This window comes from Pleurodeles waltl, chromosome 3_2 (assembly GCF_031143425.1).
Source record: "Pleurodeles waltl isolate 20211129_DDA chromosome 3_2, aPleWal1.hap1.20221129, whole genome shotgun sequence".
In the NCBI taxonomy this organism is placed as follows: domain Eukaryota; kingdom Metazoa; phylum Chordata; class Amphibia; order Caudata; family Salamandridae; genus Pleurodeles; species Pleurodeles waltl.
The window spans coordinates 73,241,473-73,265,411 of record NC_090441.1 but is presented as its reverse complement, the minus strand read 5'-3'; the positions used below and the strand labels follow the sequence as shown (position 1 = coordinate 73,265,411).

The window sequence follows — 23,939 nt, the reverse complement described above, 5'->3', positions numbered from 1 at the left end:
ATGATGGGTAGGCCTAGAGTTTTTACCCAACTCACCTCACCTACACCTAACCGCCAGTAGCATGAGACGAGTCAGTAGTACTACTCTGAAGCCAATGACACACTTTGTGTATTCTTAAGCGTTGTCAGCAATGGGTCTTCCAAACAGCTGTGACTAGAGACTACTTGCCATTCGACTATGGCCACTAATCTGGGTTTTGTGTGGCTGATTTCTAAAATTGAATTTATTTCTTCCCTTTTTGCAAAGATTTGAAGCTAGAGGATACTCTATCATTCCATCCCAGCATTCTTTGACGCCTACCTTAGAAGCAGTGTGCTCACTCGCACCACTATCGTTGATTTTTCACAGACCACCGATACCATTTCTGGTGAATGGGTGTGTGGTCACCCATGACCAAATACTGCACTGTCTATACTAACCTTCATTTATTTAACCTCTGGCTAATGCATCGGTCTCAGGCCACTGTAGTTTGGTTATGAGTATTAAAGGCTGACTCTCTTGGCTGCATTTGTTCAATTCTCAAGCAACCTTTTCACCTGTGGCTATATTCTAAAACCAGCATTTGCAATGCTGATTGTCTCGCGTTTGCTCGAGTTAGAGCGATTGGTGTTGTAAATTCCTAACTGGACTTTTCTTGACACATAAATTGAAAATGAAAAATAACAGTTGAGCTAAACCATCAGTGCACCATCAGTAGGAATGCGAAGGAGACACAAAAGAAAAAAAGTTTGCTCGCATTCAAACGTAGCGGCAAACGTGCTGTTATCTTTGTAACAGGCTCGGTGTCCAAGGTGGTAACAAAAGCCCCCCAAGGAGGGTCAGTCGTAAAGGATTTATCTATAAATGATTTTTGAAAGGCAAGCCCACGAAAGAGTTAGTGATGGACGTGCGGTGGACGTGGTTAAAAGCCCTCAAGACTTTGACAGGTCAAATCGCTTGAGTGCTCTCCTTGAAAATGCACGGCTAAGGGAATGCATAACGATATCACTTTAAAATAATGCCTTTAATTTCCTCCCAGGCTGACTTCTCATTGTGACCACACATTCTAAACTCCGCGTTTCTCCAGGTTTATTTTCACAGAAAATAGCTTCGTCCCTTGGCCTGTGTAGTATTCTTTCTAATAGTTTTCAGAAAGACTGAAATTGGTCGCACTTGGATATACTTTCTCTTTAAAAAGAAATGCTTTGAAATTGGTTTCTTTTTGCAAACTAATTCTAATGGAGAAATCGAATTGCAGAGAACATTTCCTTCCAGCTAATGTGCTTAAATGTCAGGGGATATGACACGCACGTTTAAGAGTTAACGGCCGATTATTTTTCTAGCAGCGTCCACTAGGTGGTGCAACGTGCGCACATTTAAAGTTTTTTTTTTTTTTTTTTTTTTTTTTTTCTTTTACCTAACATGGCAAACGAAAGGTAGTATACTTCTCAGGGGATTCATACGATCGTGTATATACGAATGGTAGAGTTGGGTAACACCGTTTCTGCTAAGTTTTCAGAGTTAAATATTTAAAAAAATACAACATTGTGAGCAGTGAGAAGCTCTAAAAAAAATACCTTGAAACAAATGCAAAACTCCCGAAATGGAAGGTCAATTACCCGCAGCCTCTTTCTAAAAGGACTGTATTGTGAAACAGTTGCATCTCCTCCATTCATTGTAATTAAATACACCAGGAGGAAGTTTGCTGTGGGCTTGTGGGGCCCATATGCTTAGCCTGACAATACATGATTCGTGGATATATACTAAGCACCATCGAGTAAGTGAGTGTCTCAAAATTTAATGAAATTAAGAACAAATTGGCTCTGGTTTTCAGAACCATATAACTAAAACTGAAAGGCCAGCCTAGTAGGTTAAAAAAAAAAAAAAAGCACATGATGCACACATCTGAAGTTCAGTACGGAGAGCATGCATGCCTGGCCTGGCTAGACTGCCACCAGACGTGTCAAGGGAGTGTCTGCCATTATGAGCACGTGCCCTGAATGGCTTCGAAGTTCGTCACCTTGGCTGGCCAGAGGGGCTTCCAGGCTGCTGCAGCAGCAGGTAATGCTAGTTTATGTACGTAGAAGAGCTGTGAACGGTCGAGTCCTTAGCTGTTACAAAACTCGTCTTAGTCTGTCAGCCAGACCAGAGAAAATTGAAACCCCGCACCCACCAGGCCCATAGTGGGACAGAAAATTAGCCCAGATAACAAATAAAAGTTCTCCCATTAGCTAATCAGACAGATGAGACGCATGCAAATCGGAGGCGCTTTGAATTTGTAAAGACTCCTTATATAGGTGTGTTTCAAGGTGTGAAAGACTGCCATTTGTTTGCTGCAACGCAAGGTTTGTGATAATATCATGTAACTCAACAGTAACATTCTGTATACCAGCCCCAGCCCCGAAAGGCCAGAAACTGAAAAACTCAGCCTGCACTCTGACCTGTCTCACTTGCCGTTCGTGGACATTAGCAGTAGGCCAGGCAAGGAATAAGAAAGCTGCCTCTCGCCACTTTCTCCACTGTATAATTTATTTTCCAGTCACGGTAGTTTGCCCTTGCAAGCAGGGGCTGGTTTTGTATAATCATGGAAATCTGCAATAAAAGCCAGTGCACAAAACTTACCTGCTCTACAACAGCCAAAGAAATCAGCCCACGCGAAGTGTTTGAAAATTCTCAGATAAAATTCGTCTTATAATAAGTGGATAATTTACAAGCACGTAAAATGGCAGAAGCACTCTGTCCTCCTATTCCACAAGGTACTGGGGGTAACAACCCTGGTGGAAATCCAGCTCACCCGTTATATAATGGTTGCTACTGATTTCAGGTCTTGATGTCATTTATTTTGAACATGTTAGAACCATTTGGAGTTGTCCTCAGTTGATTTGTGTTGAAATTGTTGGTTTCAAATGGCTGGTATCTTTGTTTACCTCGTAGAATTTTTTTTTTTTTTTTTTTTTTTTTTTATATATCTCCAGTGGATATATTGTATCCAAAACTAGAGAACACACAGGTGGATCAAGTAGTGTTTATCTGGTATTTTCAGCACAGAATATGTAAAATGCCACCTTGCCATGTGGCGTTTTGGTCTGGCTATTACATTTATTTAATAGCATATGTGTGCCCCTTACTTTGTTGCCCTGCATTTCGACTGCCTTTCAAGGGAAACCGGCAATCGAAAGCTGCTGGCTCTTCGAGGAAACGTCTTGCCAGAGGTGTGGTGGAGGAGTTGCAGGGAACACTGAAAACTGTTCCAGTGATTGTAATATTCCCCCGGTCACTAATAGCAAACATTTTACTCACTCATACCAGGCACTGGGCTCACCTGGAGAGCTCCTGGCACACCCAAGCATCTGAAGAGACTTATAGTCTCACCACTCAAGAAAGGAAGAAGACACAGCAGGCCTGCTTTCTGTGAAGTGCCATGCACTGTCCGGGACCTCTGAATTACACCATGCAGCAGTAGGACTGACTGTGCCTGCCTCCATCCCCCTCTGTCTGCTCCCTGAGCGCTAACCGTAAACTGGTCGATCTGCCAGATTGTGGTGTTGATCGGCGCCTGCCTCTGTCAAGTGTGCACTGCTCGATCTGCATAGTATGGAGGCTTCTTTGCTCTGTGCGTCCGCTCAACAGAAGGCTGGACCCTGCACTTCCTGTTAATCTACCCTGCACGCCTATTGAAGATCAAGCAGCATGTTTACGGATACAATGGAGTCTGTCACCCTAGCAAAGTGTCCTAAATTGTTGGCAGAGGCGAGCAGCCTGATGTGAACATGAAAAGAACAAAATGGAATTAGGTCCTATGGGGCAGGAAGTAGTCATCTAGTGGGCGTAGTGACCCCAGTGTTAAATAGTCCATTGCCTACTACCCTTCACTCCCTTAAACCTCTAAATTGAGAATTTAGGGGACCCACTGACACCAGGAAAGCAGATTAAGTCAAGCCTTCAACAACTGGGAACCAAGGAGGAAAGAAGGACCAAGAGAGCACTGCACTTTGACAATCGCTGGGACCAACTTTGCAAAGTGCTGGGCAACATCCCCAAAGCCCTGGAGGACTGCCCAGCACCTCAACAACCAGGAAAGATATCCCTTGAAGTAAAGGAGCTACTCCCCTGCATGCGTAGGCACTGCAAACAGCTGTCTGGTCCACTGTGTTCCTAACCATCTGCTTCACTGAGGAAGCAAGCTTCCAGGAAGGTCTCTGAGGCTCCCGAGACCTTCCCAGTCAGCCCTGTCTTCACAGTGAGTTTTGAGACGTTTACCCCTCCAGGAGTCCCACAGCACCAATAACCCTGGATACTGGAGCAGTTGCAGCAGCCAAAGCTGTTGGGTGTCTGGACTGGACACAAGAAAAGTGGAAAACCAACCCGCACTTCAAGGGACTTCAGGGGAACAATATTGAGAGTGGCCCAGCTGTCCTGTTTGACCCTCTTCTGTTGAAACTGCAACAAGGAGTGAGTCTGACTGCCTCAACACAACGCCTCTGTGCACCCCTGCACCCAAGCCCCACAGCCAGAGTCCGAGGGAAGCAACGGTGCTAACTGACCTTCAGAAGCTGAGCCCACCCTTGGGTTTGGCCAGCATGGTCCCCAACCCACCCTCCATCGCTGCTGTGCAGCCTCTTTCTGCATTAGCCAAGAACCATGAGGTTCTTCAACAGTGAGACCTGGAGCCTAAGAGCACCACTGCACGTGAGCCCCACAACCTGCGTTCAAGTGGACCTATGGTGTCCCTGCTTGCTCAAGACCTGAGCCGCCCATTGGGAATCAGCTGGACTGGTCACCCAGCCCCCGCTTGCAGCCTCTTTTCCCCAGGATGGTTTCCCGTTAAAGTGAATAGGACACCTGCCACTGTAATGCACTGCTGCACCCGGACACCCCAATTTCTTCAGAAGTGAGCTCTTGGTGCCGCCTCAGACCTTGCCCTATACTTTCCTTAGCAATGACTTATAGGATAAGTCTTCGGGAGTTAAGTGCCCGAATATAGTATGTTTTATTTCCTATAGAAAAACATTACCGTTTGAAGCTACGCTATAATTGCGTTTTATTGTGACTTAAAAATTGATAACTCAAATGTACTTACCTGGTGATGTTGGTGTCTAAATTAATATAAAAATCAGTGTTATTTTTATAAATTGGTGTCACATTTCCTTGAGTGTCTCGTGTTTGCTGGCTATTTGTGCAATAAATGCTTTACATTATCCTCTGAGAAGCCCAACTGCTCGCCCACACTACCACAAAAAGCTTTTAGGGTTTTTACTTTAACCCCCAGTCAGCCAATTAAGGTCTCCCCAGACTATCTGCATAGTGTCTTACATTGGTACACTATATAGTCTGCTTCCTACAACATTGACTGCCCATGATGACTTAAGTGATTGCTGTTAACGTCCTGTAGGCTTTCTGAAAGTGTATTGGCACCAGTTCTGTGTGTTAAAGGTCTACAAATTGAGTCGGTGAAATGGTGCAGGCGGTGCTGCTAATACAAATGAAGCCACATTGAAAGCAGCAGCTGTGAGATTACTAGTGTGATCTGGCTCAGAGTAACCTGTTAGTCATGTCGTTCCCTCTTTTGAGCACAACCTGGATCCTTTTCAAATGTCAGCTGCTGTATTTAACAGACATGCATTTCTAATATAACCCCGGTGCATGGGGGAGCCTCAAGCCCCTGGAGTCTGTGATTCTTGCAATTTCAAAAGTAATTTATACCCATTTCACTAAAATAAAGTTCTTAATTTGTAGTGTCCCTGCCTTGATTTAGGTAAATCGCTGAATTCTCATGTGATTGGCCAAGTTTTGCTATTCGAACCAAGTGTTAGAAATGGGGTTTCTAGTTGGCAGAGGTATTCACCTTTGTCCTAATAGGGACCACAATTCTAGTCTGGTAAGTCACGCACAATCCAAATTATCCTGTGCCCACCCTCTGGTAGTGTGGCACTGATCAGTCGGGCTCAACTTACAAGGCAATGTGTAAAGTATTTGTGCAATAAATCATACAGTAACACAGTGAAAAACACCATAAAAATACACCACACAGGTTTTGAAAAATATAAGATTTATCTGGTTAAATTAAGGTAGAAATGATGAAGATTCAATAAGCACAATTCGAAATGTCATTTTTGCAAGAATAAAGTCTTAAATCTTAGAAATCAACAATAGTCTCTTGGTTTCACAAAGCACCTGGTTTGTGTCCAATTACACGCACGGAGACCGCAGAGGAGGAGATGCGAGGAAAAAAATAAGGTGTGTAGGATTTCCTGGCGTGACCCAATGTGGCGTTTCTTTCCGTGCTGCAAGGGCTTTGCCGTTTCTCGGCACGGAGTCTTGGGCCCACGCTATGATACAGGGTTCTTTGACACCCAGGGGCGATGTGGGAAAATCCTGGGTGTGCTGGAAGAAGTCATGGGTGTTGCGTCAATCCAGTGTGGCGATGCATCAAATTTTCTGTGGCACAGCAGGCTCTGCGTCAGTTTGCTCTGCGTCAGTTTCCACTTGGAAAATCGGGCTGCGTCATTCCGGTTCAGCGTGCGTCGATCCGGTAGGGCTGGACAGCAAATTTTCTATCGCAAGAAGGCGCAGCGTCAAATCTTAACTCAGGAAGTCGGGCTGTGTCCATTCCGGTTCAGCTGTGCGCCGATTTTTGTTGCACAAGGAATTTTCTCAAGAGGTGAAGTCTTTTTGGCCCTGAGACGTCTGGAAACAGGAGGCAAGCTCAATCCAAGCCCTTGGAGAGCACTTCTCAGCAAAGTCATAGGGCAGCAGTCCTTCACAGCAAAACAGTCCCGATGAGTCCTTTGGGCAGCCAAGCAGTTGCTCTTGACAGGTTGCAGGTTCAGGCCCAGAAGTGTCTGAGTTGGTGGGGTAAGGGACCCAGGTTATATTCCCAAAAGTGCCTTTGAAGTGTGGGGGAGGGGGGGTGGGAGGAGATCCTAGTAGGGGGTTTGGTAGTCCGTTGTGCGAGGACAGGCCACTAGCCTTTGAAATGTGCTGGGCCCCTCCACTCTTCCAGCCCAGGAAGACCTATTCAGTATGCAGATTAGTGCAGGTGTGACTGCTCCCTTATGCGTTTCACCCAGACAACAAACACAGGATGCTCAGTCGCCCAGCCCAGACGTGGATTGGAGACCGGCTGTAAGGCACAGATGGATTTTAGGTACAGAGAAATGCTCACTTTCTAAAAGTGGCATTTCTAAAATAGTAATATCAAATCCAACTTCACCAATCAGCAGGATTTTCTATTACCATTCTGGCCATACGAAACATGACCTGTTTACCCCTTGCTGGTCAGAATCTACCACTCAAACAGTATATGAGGGTATCCCTAATGCTATCATATGAAAGGAACAGGCCCCACAGCAGTAGAAAACAAATTTTGGAGTTTTCCACTACCAGGACATATAAAACACACCTGTACATGTCCTGCCTTTTACCTACACAGCAACCTGCCCTATGGGTTACCTAGGGCCTACCTTAGGGGTGACTTATATGTAGGAAAGGTGGAGTTCAAGGCTTGGCAAGTACTTTTAAAGGCCAGCTCGAAGTGGCAGTGAAACTGCACACAGACCTTGCCATGGAAGGGCTGAGACATGGTTAGGGGGCTACTTACGTGGGTGGCACAGTCAGTGCTGCAGGCCTGCTGGCAGCATTTACTCTAAACGCCCTGGGCACGTGTAGTACACTTTACTAGGGACTTACAAGTAGATCAAATATGCCAATTGGGTATGAACCCCTGTTACCATGTTTTAAAGGAGGGACCATGTGCTCTCTAACACTGTTTAGGAGTGGTAAAGTGCGCAGAGTCCTAAAGCCAGCAAAAATTAGGTTAGAAAAAGGGGAGGAATAAGGCAGAAAGTTTGGGGGTGAACCTGCAGAGATGCTATTTCATGGAAATACTGGCACTGTGCTGCGAAGACCTCCTGTAAGGAAATGCCTCCTTGGCATGGTTACCCCCTGACTTTTTGCCTTTGCTGATGCTATGTTTTGATTTGAAAGTGTGCTGAGGCCTGCTAACCAGGCCCCAGCACCAGTGTTCTTTCCCTAACCTGTACTTTTGTTTTACACAATTGGCACACCCTGGCATCCAGGTAAGTCCCTTGGAACTGGTACCCCTGGTACCAAGGGCCCTGATGCCAGGGAAGGTCTCGAAGGGCTGCAGCATAGCTTATGCCACCCTGGGGACCCCTCACTCAGCACAGACACACTGCTTGCCAGCTTGTGTGTGCTGGTGAGGACAAAACGAGTAAGTCGATATGGCACTCCCCTCAGGGTGCCTTGCCAACCTCACACTGCATATGCAGTATAGATAAGTCACCCCTCTAGCAGGCCTTACAGCCCTAAGGCAGGGTGCACTATACCATAGGTGAGGGCACCAGTGCATGAGCACTGTGCCCCTACAGTGTCTGAGCCCAACCTTAGACATTGTAAGTGCAGGGTAGCCATAAGAGTATATGGTCTGGGAGTCTGTCAAACACGAACTCCACAGCACCATAATGGCTACACTGAAAACTGGGAAGTTTGGTATCAAACTTCTCAGCACAATAAATGCACACTGATGCCAGTGTACATTTTATTGTGAAATACACCCCAGAGGGCACCTTAGAGGTGCCCCCTGAAACCTTAACCAACTACCTGTGTAGGCTGACTGGTTTTAGCAGCCTGCCACACTCGAGACATGTTGCTGGCCACATGGGGAGAGTGCCTTTGTCACTCTGTGGCTAGTAACAAAGCCTGCACTGGGTGGAGATGCTATCACCTCCCCCTTGCAGGAGCTGTAACACCTGGCGGTGAGCCTCAAAGGCTCACCCCCTTTGTTCCAGCACCACAGGGCATTCCAGCTAGTGGAGTTGCTTGCCCCCTCCGGCCACGGCCCCACTTTTGGCGGCAAGGCCGGAGGAGATAATGAGAAAAACAAGGAGTCGTCACTGGCCAGTCAGGACAGCCCCTAAGGCAACCTGAGCTGAAGTGACTCTGACTTTTAGGAATCCTCCATCTTGCAGATGGAGGATCCCCCCCCAATAGGGAAAGGAATGTGACCCCCTCCCCTTGGGAGGAGGCACAAAGAGGGTGTAGCCACCCTCAGGGCTAGTAGCCATTGGCTACTGCCCTCCCTGACCTAAACACACCCCTAAATCTTGTATTTAGGGGCTCCCCTGAACCTAAGAATTTAGATTCCTGCAACTTACCGAAGAAGAGGACTGCTGAGCTGAAAAACCCCTGCAGAAGAAGAAAGACACCAACTGCTTTGGCCCCAGTCCTACCGACCTGTCTCCTGCCTTCAGAAGAAAACTGCTCCAGCTACGCTTTCCCTGGGACCAGTGACCTCTGAATCCTCAGAGGACTGCCCTGCTTCCAAGAGACCAAGAAACTCCTGAGAACAGCGGACCTGTTCAACAAAGACTGCAACTTTGTATCCAGAGGAGCAGATTTAAAGACCCCTGCAATCCCCGCAAGAAGCGTGAGACTTGCAACACTGCACCCTGCGATCCCGACTCGACTGGTGGAGAAACAACACCTCAGAGAGGACCCTCCGGCGACTCCGAGACTGTGAGTAACCAAAGTTGTCCCCCCTGAGCCCCCACAGCGACGCCTGCAGAGGGAATCCCCAGGCTCCCCCTGACTGCGACTGCCTGACTCTAAAATCCCGACGGCTGGAAAAGACCCTGCACCCGCAGCCCCCAGCACCTGAAGGATCGGAACTCCAGTGCAGGAGTGACCCCCCAGGAGGCCCTCTCCCTTGCCCAGGTGGTGGCTACCCGAGGAGCCCCCCCTTGCCTGCCTGCATCGCTGAAGAGACCCCCCAGTGCCCTACAAAACCCCCCCTGGTCTGCCCTCCGAAGACGCGGGTACTTACCTGCTGGCAGACTGGAACCGGGCCACCCCCTTCTCTCCATTGAAGCCTATGCGTTTTGGGCACCACTTTGAACTCTGCACCTGACCGGCCCTGAGCTGCTGGTGTGGTAACTTTGGGGTTGCTCTGAACCCCCAACGGTGGGCTACCTTGGACCCCAATTTGAACCCCCTAGGTGGTTTACTTACCTGCAAGAACTAACATTACTTTACCTCCCCCAGGAACTGTGAAAATTGCACTAAGTGTCCACTTTTAAAACAGCTAAATGTGTTTTATGTAAAAAGTATATATGCTATTGTGATTATTCAAAGTTCCTAAAGTACTTACCTGCAATACCTTTCAAATGAGATATTACATGTAGAATTTGAACCTGTGGTTCTTAAAATAAACTAAGAAAAGAGATTTTTCTATAACAAAAACCTATTGGCCTGGAATTGTTTCTGAGTGTGTGTTCCTCATTTATTGCCTGTGTATGTACAACAAATGCTTAACACTACTCCTTTGATAAGCCTACTGCTCGACCACACTTACCACAAAATAGAGCATTAGAATTCTCTTTTTGCCACTGTCTTACCTCTAAGGGGAACCCTTGGACTCTGTGCATACTATTCCTTACTTTGAAATAGTGCATACAGAGCCAACTTCCTACACCTCCTGTATCCCATCATTCCCCAGAGGTGACTGTTGGATGACCGGTCCTTTATTTTATTTTTTTTGGCTCCTTCACTGCGTATCCCAGAGCATTAGCTTGTCTTTGACTTACTTAGGAAAATACTGCATAGACCACTACATTTTCTCTTCAGTCTACATTAAGTACCTAGAGCATTTTTGTATCCGTCTCAAAATGCCATCTTTTTAACAAATGCCTTTTGTTTGGTAGAAAGATGGCCCTATCTGACCCACACTGTCTGCATTGTCTGTTTGCCTTCCTCAAATCAACCTGATACATGCTACCATTGTAAATTCCTCTAAAAATCTGAAAGACTGAGAAAAGAGCAGGCTTTGTGCATTTTGAGAGTGGGGAGGTAGGACCGTCAAGTGGCCTCGGAAGAGAGGAGGAGGAAAGGGGGGCAAGAGCCTCCTTTCGAGAACCCTCCTCTCAGGAACACAGAGAGCACAAAAACCTCAAGAAAAGAGCTGTTCAGCATAGCCGTCGACGGGTAGGTCTACAGCAAAGGAAATCCTTGTCTGTTCACTATCTGCATCAGAATCATTGTCGAGGGTGCCAGTGCAGCCTGTTTAAGAGACCAGTAAAGAAATTGCCTTAGACACACTCTATGAAAGTCCTGCTGACGCACGGACAGTCGAGGTCAAGGCAATAGAGCTACATCAAGGAAATCACCGTTGTGCCAGACGACGGTGCAAGTGTTGCACCTGCAAGGTTTGCTATCTAGGCATTCACCGTGGCAGTCCATGTCACCACTGGCTACAGAAATTCCTGTACTGACGGCGAAAGACATTAGACGTCAGCCAACGTCAAGATGCTCAACTTCAAGAGATGTACAATGTCGCACAGAGGTCTAGGTTGATGTTGCACTTGAGACTGACGTAGAAGCTGATCTTTCTTCAGAGGTCAGATTTTTGCCTGCAGTGAGCACACCAGTGACAGATCTCCAGCTCACTCACAACGTCGGTCTCATCACCTTCAAAGTCAAGAATCTGATTCTCTCAAACCTACTTGCCATCCAGGCGCCTACCTACTCCGAGATGTACTCCACTGTGTACATTTTCTCCTGAACCCACAAGATCCAGAAGTCTACAGAAACCAGAGTCACCGGCTAGGATGCCACAAATGCACAGAACAAGATCTAGGACACCAATAGGAGCACACCATCAAGGTCTTACCAATCCTACCGCTCCACATCTTGCTGAGGTAGATGCAGATCTCCTTCCTGGTCCACGACTTCTCACTCATCAGTGAGATTACTCACAAACATCGTCTGACTCGCCCTCCGTGAGGGTCTTCCCAGTTGATGATCTCAATAGTTTCAATGATTTACTCGTCAGAGGGGCAGCAAAGCTAAGAGCAACCCCTGACCTGCTTTTGAGGTTAGGAGAAGCTCCCTGCGCTGCACAGCTCTACCGTTGTGCCCGCGTCCCTCTCCCTGCTTTCGCAGCTGCTACTGCAAGTTAGAGGCCCTCCTCCACCCGCAGGCCCCCGCCTGCGCCTCATCCCTGGTGGTATAGTGGTGCCGTAAGTTTTGTCTCGGTTTGCCTTGTCTGTTTTTCGCCGCCTTTTTCACTGCTTTTTTTTTCTTTTTTTCTTGCTCCTGTTTTTTTTTGTGCCTTTTCACTGTTTCTTTATTTTCTTGCCCTGTTTCCATTCCTCGTGCTTCCCCCCGTGGCCCCGCCCCCTTGCACGCCCAGTCGCGCTTCCATCCTGCCTCCCAGCTGCTCCTCCCTCCCACCTCCCCCTCTTAATGGCAGCCGCTGGCGTGACCGAGGCAAGCCCGTCCGTGCCTGGACAGCGCCCAGCGCAAGTCCCCCTGGCCTCCGAGATCCCCCCCCGGCACCAGATGCCACTACGACGCCCACGCTCAACACGGCCGCTCTACCACCTGCTTCCAGGCCTCACCAAAGCTCAACCACGGACCTTTCTCCTGCCTGAGCTGCAACTTCTCCACCCTCCGAGCCACCACCTCACCCGCCAGAACTGGACGCAATCACCTCGGGTGCATCCTACTCAACACCCGCTCCATCCACAAGCACGCCATCGAGCTCTGGGACCTTCTCGTCTCCCCCTCCCAGGACATCGCTTTCCTGACAGAGACCTGATGAACCCATCCTTAGCTCCTGACATGGCCATAACCATCCCAGCCGTTTACAAGATCACCCGCAGAGACCGCACCAACAGACTGGGAGGAGGGATCGCCATCGTCCACAGGAACACCATCAGAATCTTAACCAACACCGAAGACCCACTCAGCACAGCCGAACACATGCACTTCCAAATCCACATCGACCCCAAGACCACCCTCAGGGGTACCCTCATCTACAGGCCCCCTGACCTCGACCTCAGTTCAGTGACTCAATCGCCGACATCATCAGCACTCAAGCCCTTCCTTCTACAGATTACATCCTCCTCGGGGACCGGAACTTCCATCTCAAACACCAATGACAGCAACTCGATCGCCCTGCTCGACAACCTCAGACTCAATCAACTTGTCACATCTCCCACCCATTCTGCTGGAGACACGCTCAACCCCATCTTCTCCGCCAGCAGACACATCACCTTCAGCCACACCACTGAGCTCCACTGGACCGACCACCGCTGCGTCCACTTGACCTTCAATAAATCCACCACCTGCAACCGATCCCCTGCCGCAGCTGGAACAAGATCACCAACGACCGACTGATCTCTGCCCGAGCCCCTCCAGCTGACTCAGCCGCCCTCCACCTCAGGCAGTGGATCGACGACTGCGCCGACACTCTCACCCAGATCAAGAAACCCTCTCAACCGTACCATCAAAGGCCACCTGGTTCACCACCGGTCTCTGGACCTCCAAACAGGCCTGCCGCAAACTTGAGAGGAAGTGGCGCCAGGAACAGGGAACAGACACCAGCCACCCACACAGCGCTCAAGAACGCCACACGCAAGCACCACCAGCTCATCCGGGCCACCAAGAGATCCTCCTTCAAGGAACGTATTGACAACGATGCGCACAACAGCAAAGAGCTCTTCAACATCATAAAGGAACTCTCCAATGACATCCCACCTTCACAAGACCTCTGCGACTCCCTCGCCACCTTCGTTCACCGCAAGATCAGACATCCACGACAGCTTCAACAACAAGACCTCACCAGCAGCCACCAACACCTCCGACTCATCGCCCCCCAACCACACCAACCTCCTGCTCTCCTGGACACACGTCCACGACGACACCATCAAAGTAATAAGCACCTTTCATTCTGGCTCCATCTGACCCCTGCCCGCAATACATCTAAAACAGAGTGAGCTCCATCATCGCCCCCCAACTCCGTACGATCATCAATAGCTCCTTCGAGCCGGCCACCTTCCCGGAAAGCTGGAAGCATGCCGAGATCAATGCCTTAGTCAAACCCCAGGTAGACCCTAAGGACCTCAAAAACCACTGGCCATCTTCCTGCTTCCGTTCCCGGCAAAGGTACTCTTAAGATAGTCAACCAGCAACTGTCCCACCCACCTGGAGGAAAACACTCTGGACCCATCCCAATCTGGCTGTCGCAGCAATCGCAGCACCGAGACCCCGCCCTCATCGCAGCAACCGACTACATCCGGACCCTCCTGGACAAAGGTGAAACAGCAGCCCTCATCCTCCTGGACCTCTCGGCCACCTTTGACACCATCTGCCACCACACCTTGTCCACACGACGCAGGGTTTCGCAACAAGGCCCTGGACTGGATCACCTCCCTCACCGACAGAACAGAGTCTGCCTTCCACCATTCCTATCTGAAGCCACCAAGACAATCTGCGGCGTATCACAGGGCTCCTCCCTCAGCTCGACACTTCAATGTCTACATGGCACCACTCGCCAAAATCGTCCAATCTCACAACCTTACCACCCAGCTGATCCTCTCCCTCACCAAGGACCCCACCACAGCCAAAACCTACGTCCACGAGGGTATGAAGTTCGTCTCCAACTGGATGAAGAACAGTCAGCTAAAACTAAACTCCGATAAGACAGAGGTCCTCCATTCTCTGCCCCACCCCCTCTGCTTGGAAAGCCTCCTGGCGGCAGCCCTCGTTGGGAGCCGCACCAACACCCACCAACCATGCCTGCAACCTGGGTTTCATCCTTGACTCATCGCTCTCCATGACCCAACTCATCCTCCTGCTTCATCCTCACCCCCCCCCCCCCCCCCCCCCCCCGACGCGTGCTCTGCAAAATCTACAGGTGGATCCCTACCGAAACCAGAAGGACTGTGATCCAGGCCCTCGTCAGCAGCAGACTGGACTACGGCAACGTGCTCTACACAGGAACCACAGCAGCTCTCCGCAAAAGACTGCAACGGATACAGAACGCCTCCGCACATCTCATCCTCCACATCCCCCGCCGCAGCCACATCACAGCCCACCTGAGAAACCTACACTGGCTTCCCGTCAACAAAAGGATCACGTTCAAACTCCTAACCCACAAAGCACTCCACAAACGCTGGACCAGCATACCTCAACAATCGTCTCACCTACACCCCGGCCCGTCCGCTGACCTCCCCCTCCCCCTCGCCACCGTCTCACGCATCCACAGGACAACCACCGGCGGGAGATCCTTCTCCTACCTCGCGGCCAAGACATGGAACACCCTCCCCATCCACCTACAGCAGACCAAGGACCTACTGACCTTGGGGAGACTCCTCAAGACCCGGCTGTCCATGCCCCCCCCCCCCCCCCCTTCCTCAAAGCGTCTTGAGACCCGAGGCCTCAAGACCCTCACGGGTGAGTAGCGCGCTCTACAAACACACTTGATTGATAGAATATTGACATTGAAACACCTGTTGCTTCATCTGTACTTTTTGAAATGCTCCACCACAGATCAGCTTCCAGACCACTTCTGCCACTGGTTCCAGGTCTTTTGGAGCCAGCCATGAAAGTTTTCCTAACTCCTGCTTTGTTAGATGCTGCACATCACAAACCCTTAAATACAAAGCGCCTGACCATGACCCTCTTCTGTCTGATCCTCCTCTAGACTCTGTGATAGTAGCTGCTGCTAGCTCCTAACTTTTCCTTATCAGTTTACTAGTTATTGATGATAAACGTATTTTTTTAAGTAAGCAAGGGAACATGCCACCTCCTAAAACTACAGTTTAAGCTTTGTAGGGACGGTCACAAGCAGATATCTGAGACGGATCCCCCCCCCCAAAGTATGTTGCTGGTGTTTGGCCCATTACTCATTCCTAAATCATGCCAGGAGTGTGCTTGCACACAAAGGCTATTCCAGATTGCAAAGCCAAGCTGTAGATTGCCAAACACTGCTAGCAGTCCCGTACCCCCTGTTCCAACTCTAAGTTAAGTGCAGACCCATTCCTGCTTTTAGGGCCAGCCCAGAGACAGATTTTCATCACAGTCCAAGTCTTTGGGTATGTTGAAGTCCAAACTAAATGTAAGAAGTCACGTGGGTCTCATACCAGAGTTGCCACTCTCCCTCTGAGAAGTCATGAGGACATCATGGTGTCCCCGATCTGGTACCCTGCTGAGGAGCCGACACTAAAGCTGATTCTCTTCCAGGGGATCCTCATCAATAGTCATAAACATTGAATATTCCCGCCCTTGTGCGGGGACCCCGGAGCATATATAAAATAATCACATATTATACATGTGTAAAAACAGCCATGCAGGCTATAATGTTAAAGCAGGCTAAAATGCTTTATTTCTATGAAGTTTTTTTTATTTATATATATTATAAAATTACAATAGAGAATAAATATCTACCTAAGCCCCCCAAAATTGGGCTTAGGGAAGTAAGCAGCAGTAAACTCTAGAGAAAAAGAGAAAAAAAAAAAACTATATTGAAAAACAATAGAGCATTCTTAGCCAATAGGCTGCATGCAGGTTAACACAGGAGAACCATAAAAACTTTGGCACCGTGCCTTTAAGACCCTGAGCACCTCCAGTATCCCACCATGCCTCAGGGGTGAAGGAAAGGTGACAGTTGGTTCACAGTTAGGTCAGTACTTTTTTACGGTGACAATCTGTGTAACTGATTCGAAAAACAGTCTGTCCTGCACTTCTAGGAGACGTGAGTCCGGGGAGGAGGGTGGGGCTGTTTATGACTTTGAGGATACCCCTGGAAGAGAACTAGGATTTACAGGTAAGTAACTTATCCTTCTCTTCCAGGGGATCCTCATCAATAGTCAAACATTGAATAGATTAGCAAGCCCATCCCTAAACTCTGCGGACTGTCTAATAGAAGTGCAGGAATAGATACAGGTTATGCAAATAAATTTCTCAGAGAGGCCTGCCCCCACTTGGGCATCCGCTCTTGCATCTGAGTCCAAACAGTAAGGTCTAGTAAACGTATGTACAGACTTCCATGTAGCAGCCTTACAAATCTCAGATATTGGAACATTGTTAAGGAGGGCAGCAGTAGCCGCTTTTCCCCTTGTGGAATGCGCTTTAGGCCTAGCTAGTAATTGTTTATTAGCCAGCTGGTAAGTATTAACAATACAATAAACTATCCATCTTGATATAGTTTGTTTAGATGCTGCCTCCCCTGTCCTCAAATGACCATAATTTACAAACAATCGGTTGGAATGTCTAATCGATTTTGTTTTATCTAAATAAAATTTCAGCACTCTTCAAGTCTAAGGAGTGCAATGCTTTCTCTGCCGGAGTCTCCGGATTGGGAAAGAAAGTTGGTAAAGATATAGTCTGATTGATATGGAATTCTGACACCACTTTCGGAAGGAAAGATGGGTGAGTTCGCAGAACCACTCTATTGTTGTGAAAAACAGTGTACGTTTTTTTGGAAGACCAAGCCTGAATTTCGCTGACCCACCTCGCCGAAGTAATGGCCACCAAAAAAGCCGTCTTCCACGTAAGGTGTTGTAAAGAGGCCTTGTGTATAGGCTCAACAGGAGGGCCCATAAGTTTTGACAATACGATGTTCAGTTCCCATGGAGGAGATGGTCTCCGAATGGGCGGAAAAACTTTTTTCAAACCTTCTAAGAAATCCTTGACTACAGGTTTCGTAAAGAAGGATTCCTGAGAAGGTGACTTCCGATAGGCTGTAATGGCAGACAAATGTACCTTAATGGATGATACCTGCAGACCGGACTTTGCCAGATGAAGTAAATAGGACAGTATGACATCCTCCTGAGCCCGTATGGGGTTCTGGCCTTGTTGACAGCACCATTTGTAGAATCTTTTCCACTTAAAAGCGTAAGAACGCCGCGTGGAATATTTATTCTCTATTGTAAATTTATAATATATATTAAAAAAAAAAAAAATACTTCATAGAAATAAAGCATTTTAGCCTGCTTTAACATTATAGCCTGCATTGCTGTTTTTACACATGTATAATATGTGTGTATTTTATATATGCTCCGGGGTCCCCACACAAGGGCGGGAATATTCAATGTTTATGACTTTGAGGATACCCCTGGAAGAGAACTAGGATTTACAGGTAAGTAACTTATCCTTTTCTGTGCACCCTCAATTTCTTTGGTATTCTGAAGGACCCAATCTGCTGTGACGTTGCAATGAAGCCATGTTAGGTATTTTTTTGCCCCCCATTGATCTGTAAAGGCCTTAAGCCTGGTTACGCCTGGCAGTTCAGTCTCTGGCAACATCTGTCTCTTCTGAATTTCGATGCCAGGCCTGACTCTGCTGAAGGTGGATTCAGGTCCCATTGTCCTGTCTGACCCCGAACTGAATCGACCTCTCCCTTTGCTTGGAGCAATCTAGGCATGATCAGCCCCTTTTCACTCTGCCAAAACAGGACGTTTGTCTAAGAGCCATTCTCCAGCAATCCAACAACATTTTTGGTCGTAATTCTGTCTGAGCCAGCCGTTGGTTATGGTTGGAGCAGGGTGTGGGGGTGGGGAATTGAAGGAGAGGTGGAAGTTCAGGGGGGGGGGGGGGTGATTAGCCACTATGATATGCAGGTACCTATTTGGACTTGCACAGTGCCAACGGACTGGTTATGTCCCCTGGCACAGGGATGGGTTCTCCCTTCTGGTTCCTCAACAGAAGATATGGTCTCATTTGCAAAGGTCATTTATCAGGCAAGCAGCTGAAGTCATGGACGTAATTTTTGTTCGAGGTGAAAACCAGTGTCTTCACTGAAGTTATGCAGCCTTTGCCTGACCCCTTGCTGCCATTCAGCAAAGCAGTGACTATCGCTGTCCTTGGCACCCTGGGCACCTCTGCTCAAACTTGTGCCTTCCCACCTGTAAATAGATGGGTAGCACAATGCTACAGAACTTCTTTGGGGTGACCCTGCCTTTTTTACCCCACAGCCTTTTGTAGAGAGCCTGGTAGTTTAGGCTTCCCCTAGCACGATCAATCCAAACTCCCTCCCTGCAACCATTACCCCACCTGGATAGACTCACAGAATTAAGGTTTTCTGGAAACTTGTGTTCTTGTCAGCTAGTCGTGCCTTTTGCTCCGTCAAGGCCAGCTGTTTGCTGGATAAGGTGGTACATTGAATCATGGGACTTGATCTCGGATACCTTGCCAGTAGTCCTGAGGAATTTCACACCAACTTGGTGCGGACATTTCAGGCTGGCTAGGATGCCTCTTAGTATGTCAAACGTTGAGGGCTGGACCCGTCCAACTGTTCAGGCAGAACAGTCTGCGCTTGTGTGGTTTGCTGGTGCAGGATGAGTTCCACAGGTTTCTCTGGTGACCACTAGGTACATGGATATTCCTTTTGATGGATCTTGCCTATTCGGCAAGAAAGCAGACTTCGCCATAACATGATTTCCAAAAAGTAGGGCAAGTGTGCTCACACTGCCTTGCAGGTATGGAGAGCCAGAAAATTGAATAGTTTTGCCCCTTTCAGGGCATCACCAGACGTTTTATCTTGCAGGCCTCACGAAGGCCCACAACTCCAACCGGTGCCTTCAGGGTGGAGTGTCAGCAGAAAGCATCCAGGACTGTAAATACAGCAAATCTCCCACTCCTCCTTTCCAGCAGCAGCCTCGAACCTACTTTAGTTTACCCTTGGTAGCACATGACCATTCTGTTGGAGGTAGAGTTTAAGTTTCTAACCGCTTTTTTCGGTCTATTTCAGGCTGTTGCTAAACCTTGTCAGTAAGCAAGTCTTTATTGATTTCAACACTCCACCGCTGCTTTGGCTTTTTTGTTTGTTTGAAAACTATTTGTTGGGAGAGGTATGCAATTTATAAACTAAAATGACAGCCACACATAATCCCCTTTTATGCACTGTGTTTTACTCCTGGTTACAAAGTGACTTCTCCCTGGTGATTTTGAATTTACCTAGGTTCCTAGACTTTTATTTTCATTGCATCCTTTCTGTTAAATCTATTTTGGACAGAATCGTTGGAAAACATCAGGCTAGGGTCACAACAGCCCTTCTATCACCCCACCTACAATAAATCAATCTCTCAAAGCACAGCAGTTGACTCTCATTGGTACATGTCTTCGATACTTAACAGAATGTCCCTGAAGTTAATGGTTCTTGTACTTTGACCTTCTAGACTGTACCAATTAAAAACTACTACAGCTGCTTCCAAGTATAGATTAATAAAACCGTGAATTAATTTCTGCAGTAGGCCCAATTCGAATAAGTCAAAGAACAAACTTACCGGGACACAGTGTATAGTATGCATTATGGTATTAGTCTGTCCTAAAGAGCATTGCAAATATACTCTGCATTAGGCACAGCCTCATTCAAAATCAGACGTTTAGTGGATTTCTGCCACCAGATTTGGGTTTGTGGTGCGTCTATGCTGTTTTTAGGATCTGCAGATATGCTTGATAACAGTTGTATATCGTTATCTAGTTTAAATAGAAGAGCCTGTACATGGCTGACCTACTATAACCTTACTCGCCTCATAGATATGCCTTGATACACTAGTGCTTGTTGTAACTGACATGATGGCTTCACTTTGTTTAGTGGACCCTTATGATTCTTGCTTCTCACGTTGTGATAACTAGATGTACAGTATTCTGCAGTTTACATATAATATTTCTTAAACAGGTATCAGGATATAATGCATTCCATACATTTGTCACGGAAGCAGAACCCAGGACTGAAAACGTGTGATGGGCAACAGGAGCTGTTAAACTTCCTTCGCACTGACATAATTGAAGTGGCCACACGACTACACAAAGGAGGGTTGGGCTATCTCGATGAGACTACAGAGTTTGAAGCTCGGGTAAGCTTTTTGTTTTTTTATAAAATGCTACTGTTGCTTAAACCTGTTCGGTTTGTGTTCCAGATACTCCATAGAACTAGTCTGTTGCTCGTCTGTGGGCGCATATGTTTAATCCTAGCCTTTTTTTTTTTTTTTTTTTTTACTGCATAGAAATTAATTTAGAACTGCTCCTGGGTAGCTGTGTGGCACATTATAATACAGCATAATTATGTTGGTTTTTGTACATAAAAATGTTCTTTGTGTAACCTGTAGCAGTCGCCAGACTATATATTCTTTACTTGTCATTTGTTTTATTTTTAGTGTGGTCCAGGTTTGCAGGACATTGGAGCACTTAAACAGAAAACAGAGCCAAGCAAATTTGAACTATTGAAAAAAGTTCTAAATTTAGTGTATACACTTGCTGTGAAAATTTGTATACAGGCGTTTGTACAAATGAGTCTTTATACAGATGTTTATGTTCAGTATAGTAATGAGAATTTCATCATTTAACACATGAGATTTCAGAACCTAGTGTTGTAATTTGTGTGCAAGTGTATTGGTGGTAGAGGTTTTATAAACGAAGTTTACTCGTTACAGTTTGGGAAATTCATTTAATACCTAAATATTGGGATAAACTTACCTGTCACTCGGCAAAGTTATTGACTTAGCATGCAGGATTAATAGCAAAAATAAAACACTTTCTTGGGATATTTATGTATTTACAAATAAAGAAAAATAGTTTTCAGTCTCCATTTATCTCTAAAATTTAGTAAATACAGAAAACTGGAAACCTTAATTGTAAGAGAGTACTCTTTCTTGGCATGGTTATCTCCATTTTCTGCCTATTGGTATGTTTGACTGTGCTTGACTGGGTCTACTGGGCTCCTGCTAACCAGGACCCCAGTAGTTTTGCGCTCTCCTCCAAATTGTAATCTGTCCCCCCCCTCCCCCCCCCCCCCCCACCACACACACACACACACACACACACACGTCCCTAGGATAGGGTACCCAGGGCATTGGGGTTCCAGGGAATCCCTATGGGCTGCAGCTGTTGTTCTGCTGCCCGTAGGGAGCCCTTGGAAAGGATTCTGCAGGTCTTACATTGCAGCACACCTGAAACAGGTGACTGCACCAGTTCTCACTACAGGTCACTGTCACCCCTATGGTAGGCCCTCTCAGCCCAGAGGACAGGGTGCAGGTACCTGTGTGTGAAGGCACCCCTGCATTAGCAGAGGTGCCCCCACAAGCTCCAGATCAGTTTTCCTGGAGTTTTTTTTGAGTGTGGGACGCCATTTTGTGTGTACTGGACATAGGTCACTACCTATGTTCCAGGTACACAATGGTAACACCGAACCCGGGCATGTTTGGTATCAAACATGTCGGAATCATACCTCAATACTGTTGCAAGTATTGGAAGTATGATTCCCTTCACTCTGGGGGCTCCTTAGAACATTGATACCACCAGTCTTACAGGGTTTTCTGGGCAGCCCAAGCTGCTGCCACACCTCAGACAGGTTTCTGCCCTCCTGTTTGATCTGATCAAGCCCAGGAAGGCAGAACAAAGGATTTCCTTTGGGAGAGAGAGGTAACACCCTCTCCCTTTGGAAATAGGTGTGACTTGCTTGGGAGTGGTAGCCTCCCCAAGCCATTGGTATGCTTTGAAGGGCATTTTTGGTCCCCTCTGTGCATAAACCAGTCCACACCCTTTCAGGGACCCCCCAGTCCCTGCTCTGGCATGAAACTGGACAATGGAAAAGAGGGTGACCACTCCCCTGTCTATCACCACCCCAGGGCTGGTGCTCAGAGCTCCTCTTGAGGGTCCCTGGGTCCTGCCATCTTTATTCCAAGGTTGGAAGGCAAGTCTGGGAGCATCTCAGAGCCCCTCTCCTGATAGGTGCTTACCTGGTTAGGTGACCAATCCTCCTTTCAGGGCAATTTAGGGTCTCTCCTGGTTGGGTCCTCTGATTCAGCTTGCAAGATTCCAGCAGGACTCGTCTGCAAACTCTGCTTTGACTTCTGGCCCCCGGGACTGCGACTGGAGTCTCCAGGACCTGACAAGCTGCTTCCAAGAAGAAAGGACTCTTCAGCAAAAAAAATTCCAGGGCTTCTGCCATCTTTGCAACATTTCCCTCGCCGTGCATCCTCCGAAGTCAAACTCTTCCGCCTGCACAAGAAGGAACCTTCTTTTGAGTGAAGGAGTCACTCCCCCTGCAACCGCGGGCACCTACAACAAGCGACGACCAGCTGCGTGGATCCCCTCTCCTACTGAGCTGCATGGATCCTTCATCACAGGTAGTGGTCGTAGTAGTCCCTCTTGGTCCTCTCTGCCAGCTGTCCAACTTTGGTGCAGGTAAGCCTTTGCCTCCCCACGCAAGACAGTACCCCTGTGCACCACGTCTCTTGCAGCTGCCAAGGCTTGTTTGCATCTCTTCCTTGGGATGTTCTGGCGATGTGTAGCTCCATCCCCCCTAGCACTCCATCCTGCAAAGCACAGCCTTCTGCGTGGTTCTCCTGCAGTGTGGGATCTTCTTTTGGAGTGCTGCGTGGGCTTCTCAAGCGACTCCCAGTGTCCCTGTCCTGTGGATGCTGCCTCTGCTCCTGCAGACTCTGTGGCGCTGTGGGTCCCCTGTGACTCCACCCTCCCCGGGCCTTGCTGGTCCCCAGCAGCACCTCTTGTTCACTAACCATGAGTTTTCCTTTGCCAAGGTTTGTCGGTGGAAATCCTGCAGCGACACCTGTCTGCAGTCTTCCTTCCAGCATGGGACATCTTCTGCATCCAACAGGAACTCTTCTTCGGCTTCTGGGCTGCAGTGCTGACCTGTTCTTCAGTACTGTTGACCAACTCCTGCATCCACAACTGGGCGGGTAGTATCTCCTACTCCTCCTGGACTCCCCTGTGACTCTTGGACTTGGTCCCCTCTCTCCACAGTTCTCCTTTCTTCAGGAATCCACTGCTGGTTTTCTTGCAGTCTGCTCAAGGAGTCTTTATTTATTTTTTTCTTTTCTATTTTTTCCTCCTTTTGGGTGGTTTGGGGAAAATCCAGTGTTTCACTCCTGCATTCCTGGTCGCTGGAGGGTACTGTTACTTAGCTCTGGTTTTCTAGTACTTTCAGCTCCCCTCTACACAACTTACTTTCCTGGTGTAGGAAGCTGGCTCTGTATATACTATATCAAAATGAGATAGTGTGCACAGAGTTCAGGGGTTCCCCAAGAGGCTTGACAGAGGCAATAATAGTTAATACTAATGCGCTATTTGTGGTAGAGTGGTCGAGCAGTTAGGCTTATCAGAGGGTAGTGTTAAGCATTTCTTATACACACAAA

At 47.8% G+C, this 23,939-nt stretch overlaps 1 protein-coding gene across 1 annotated transcript in view; it reads left to right on the top strand.

The window, feature by feature from the left end:
• Positions 1-23,939, top strand: part of BAZ1B (bromodomain adjacent to zinc finger domain 1B) — a 249,952-nt gene that overhangs the window by 100,696 nt on the left and 125,317 nt on the right. Inside the window, exon 12 of the mRNA XM_069226779.1 lies at positions 20,462-20,639. Coding sequence (XP_069082880.1) covers positions 20,462-20,639 — 178 coding nt within the window. The remainder of the gene's footprint in view (positions 1-20,461; positions 20,640-23,939) is intronic.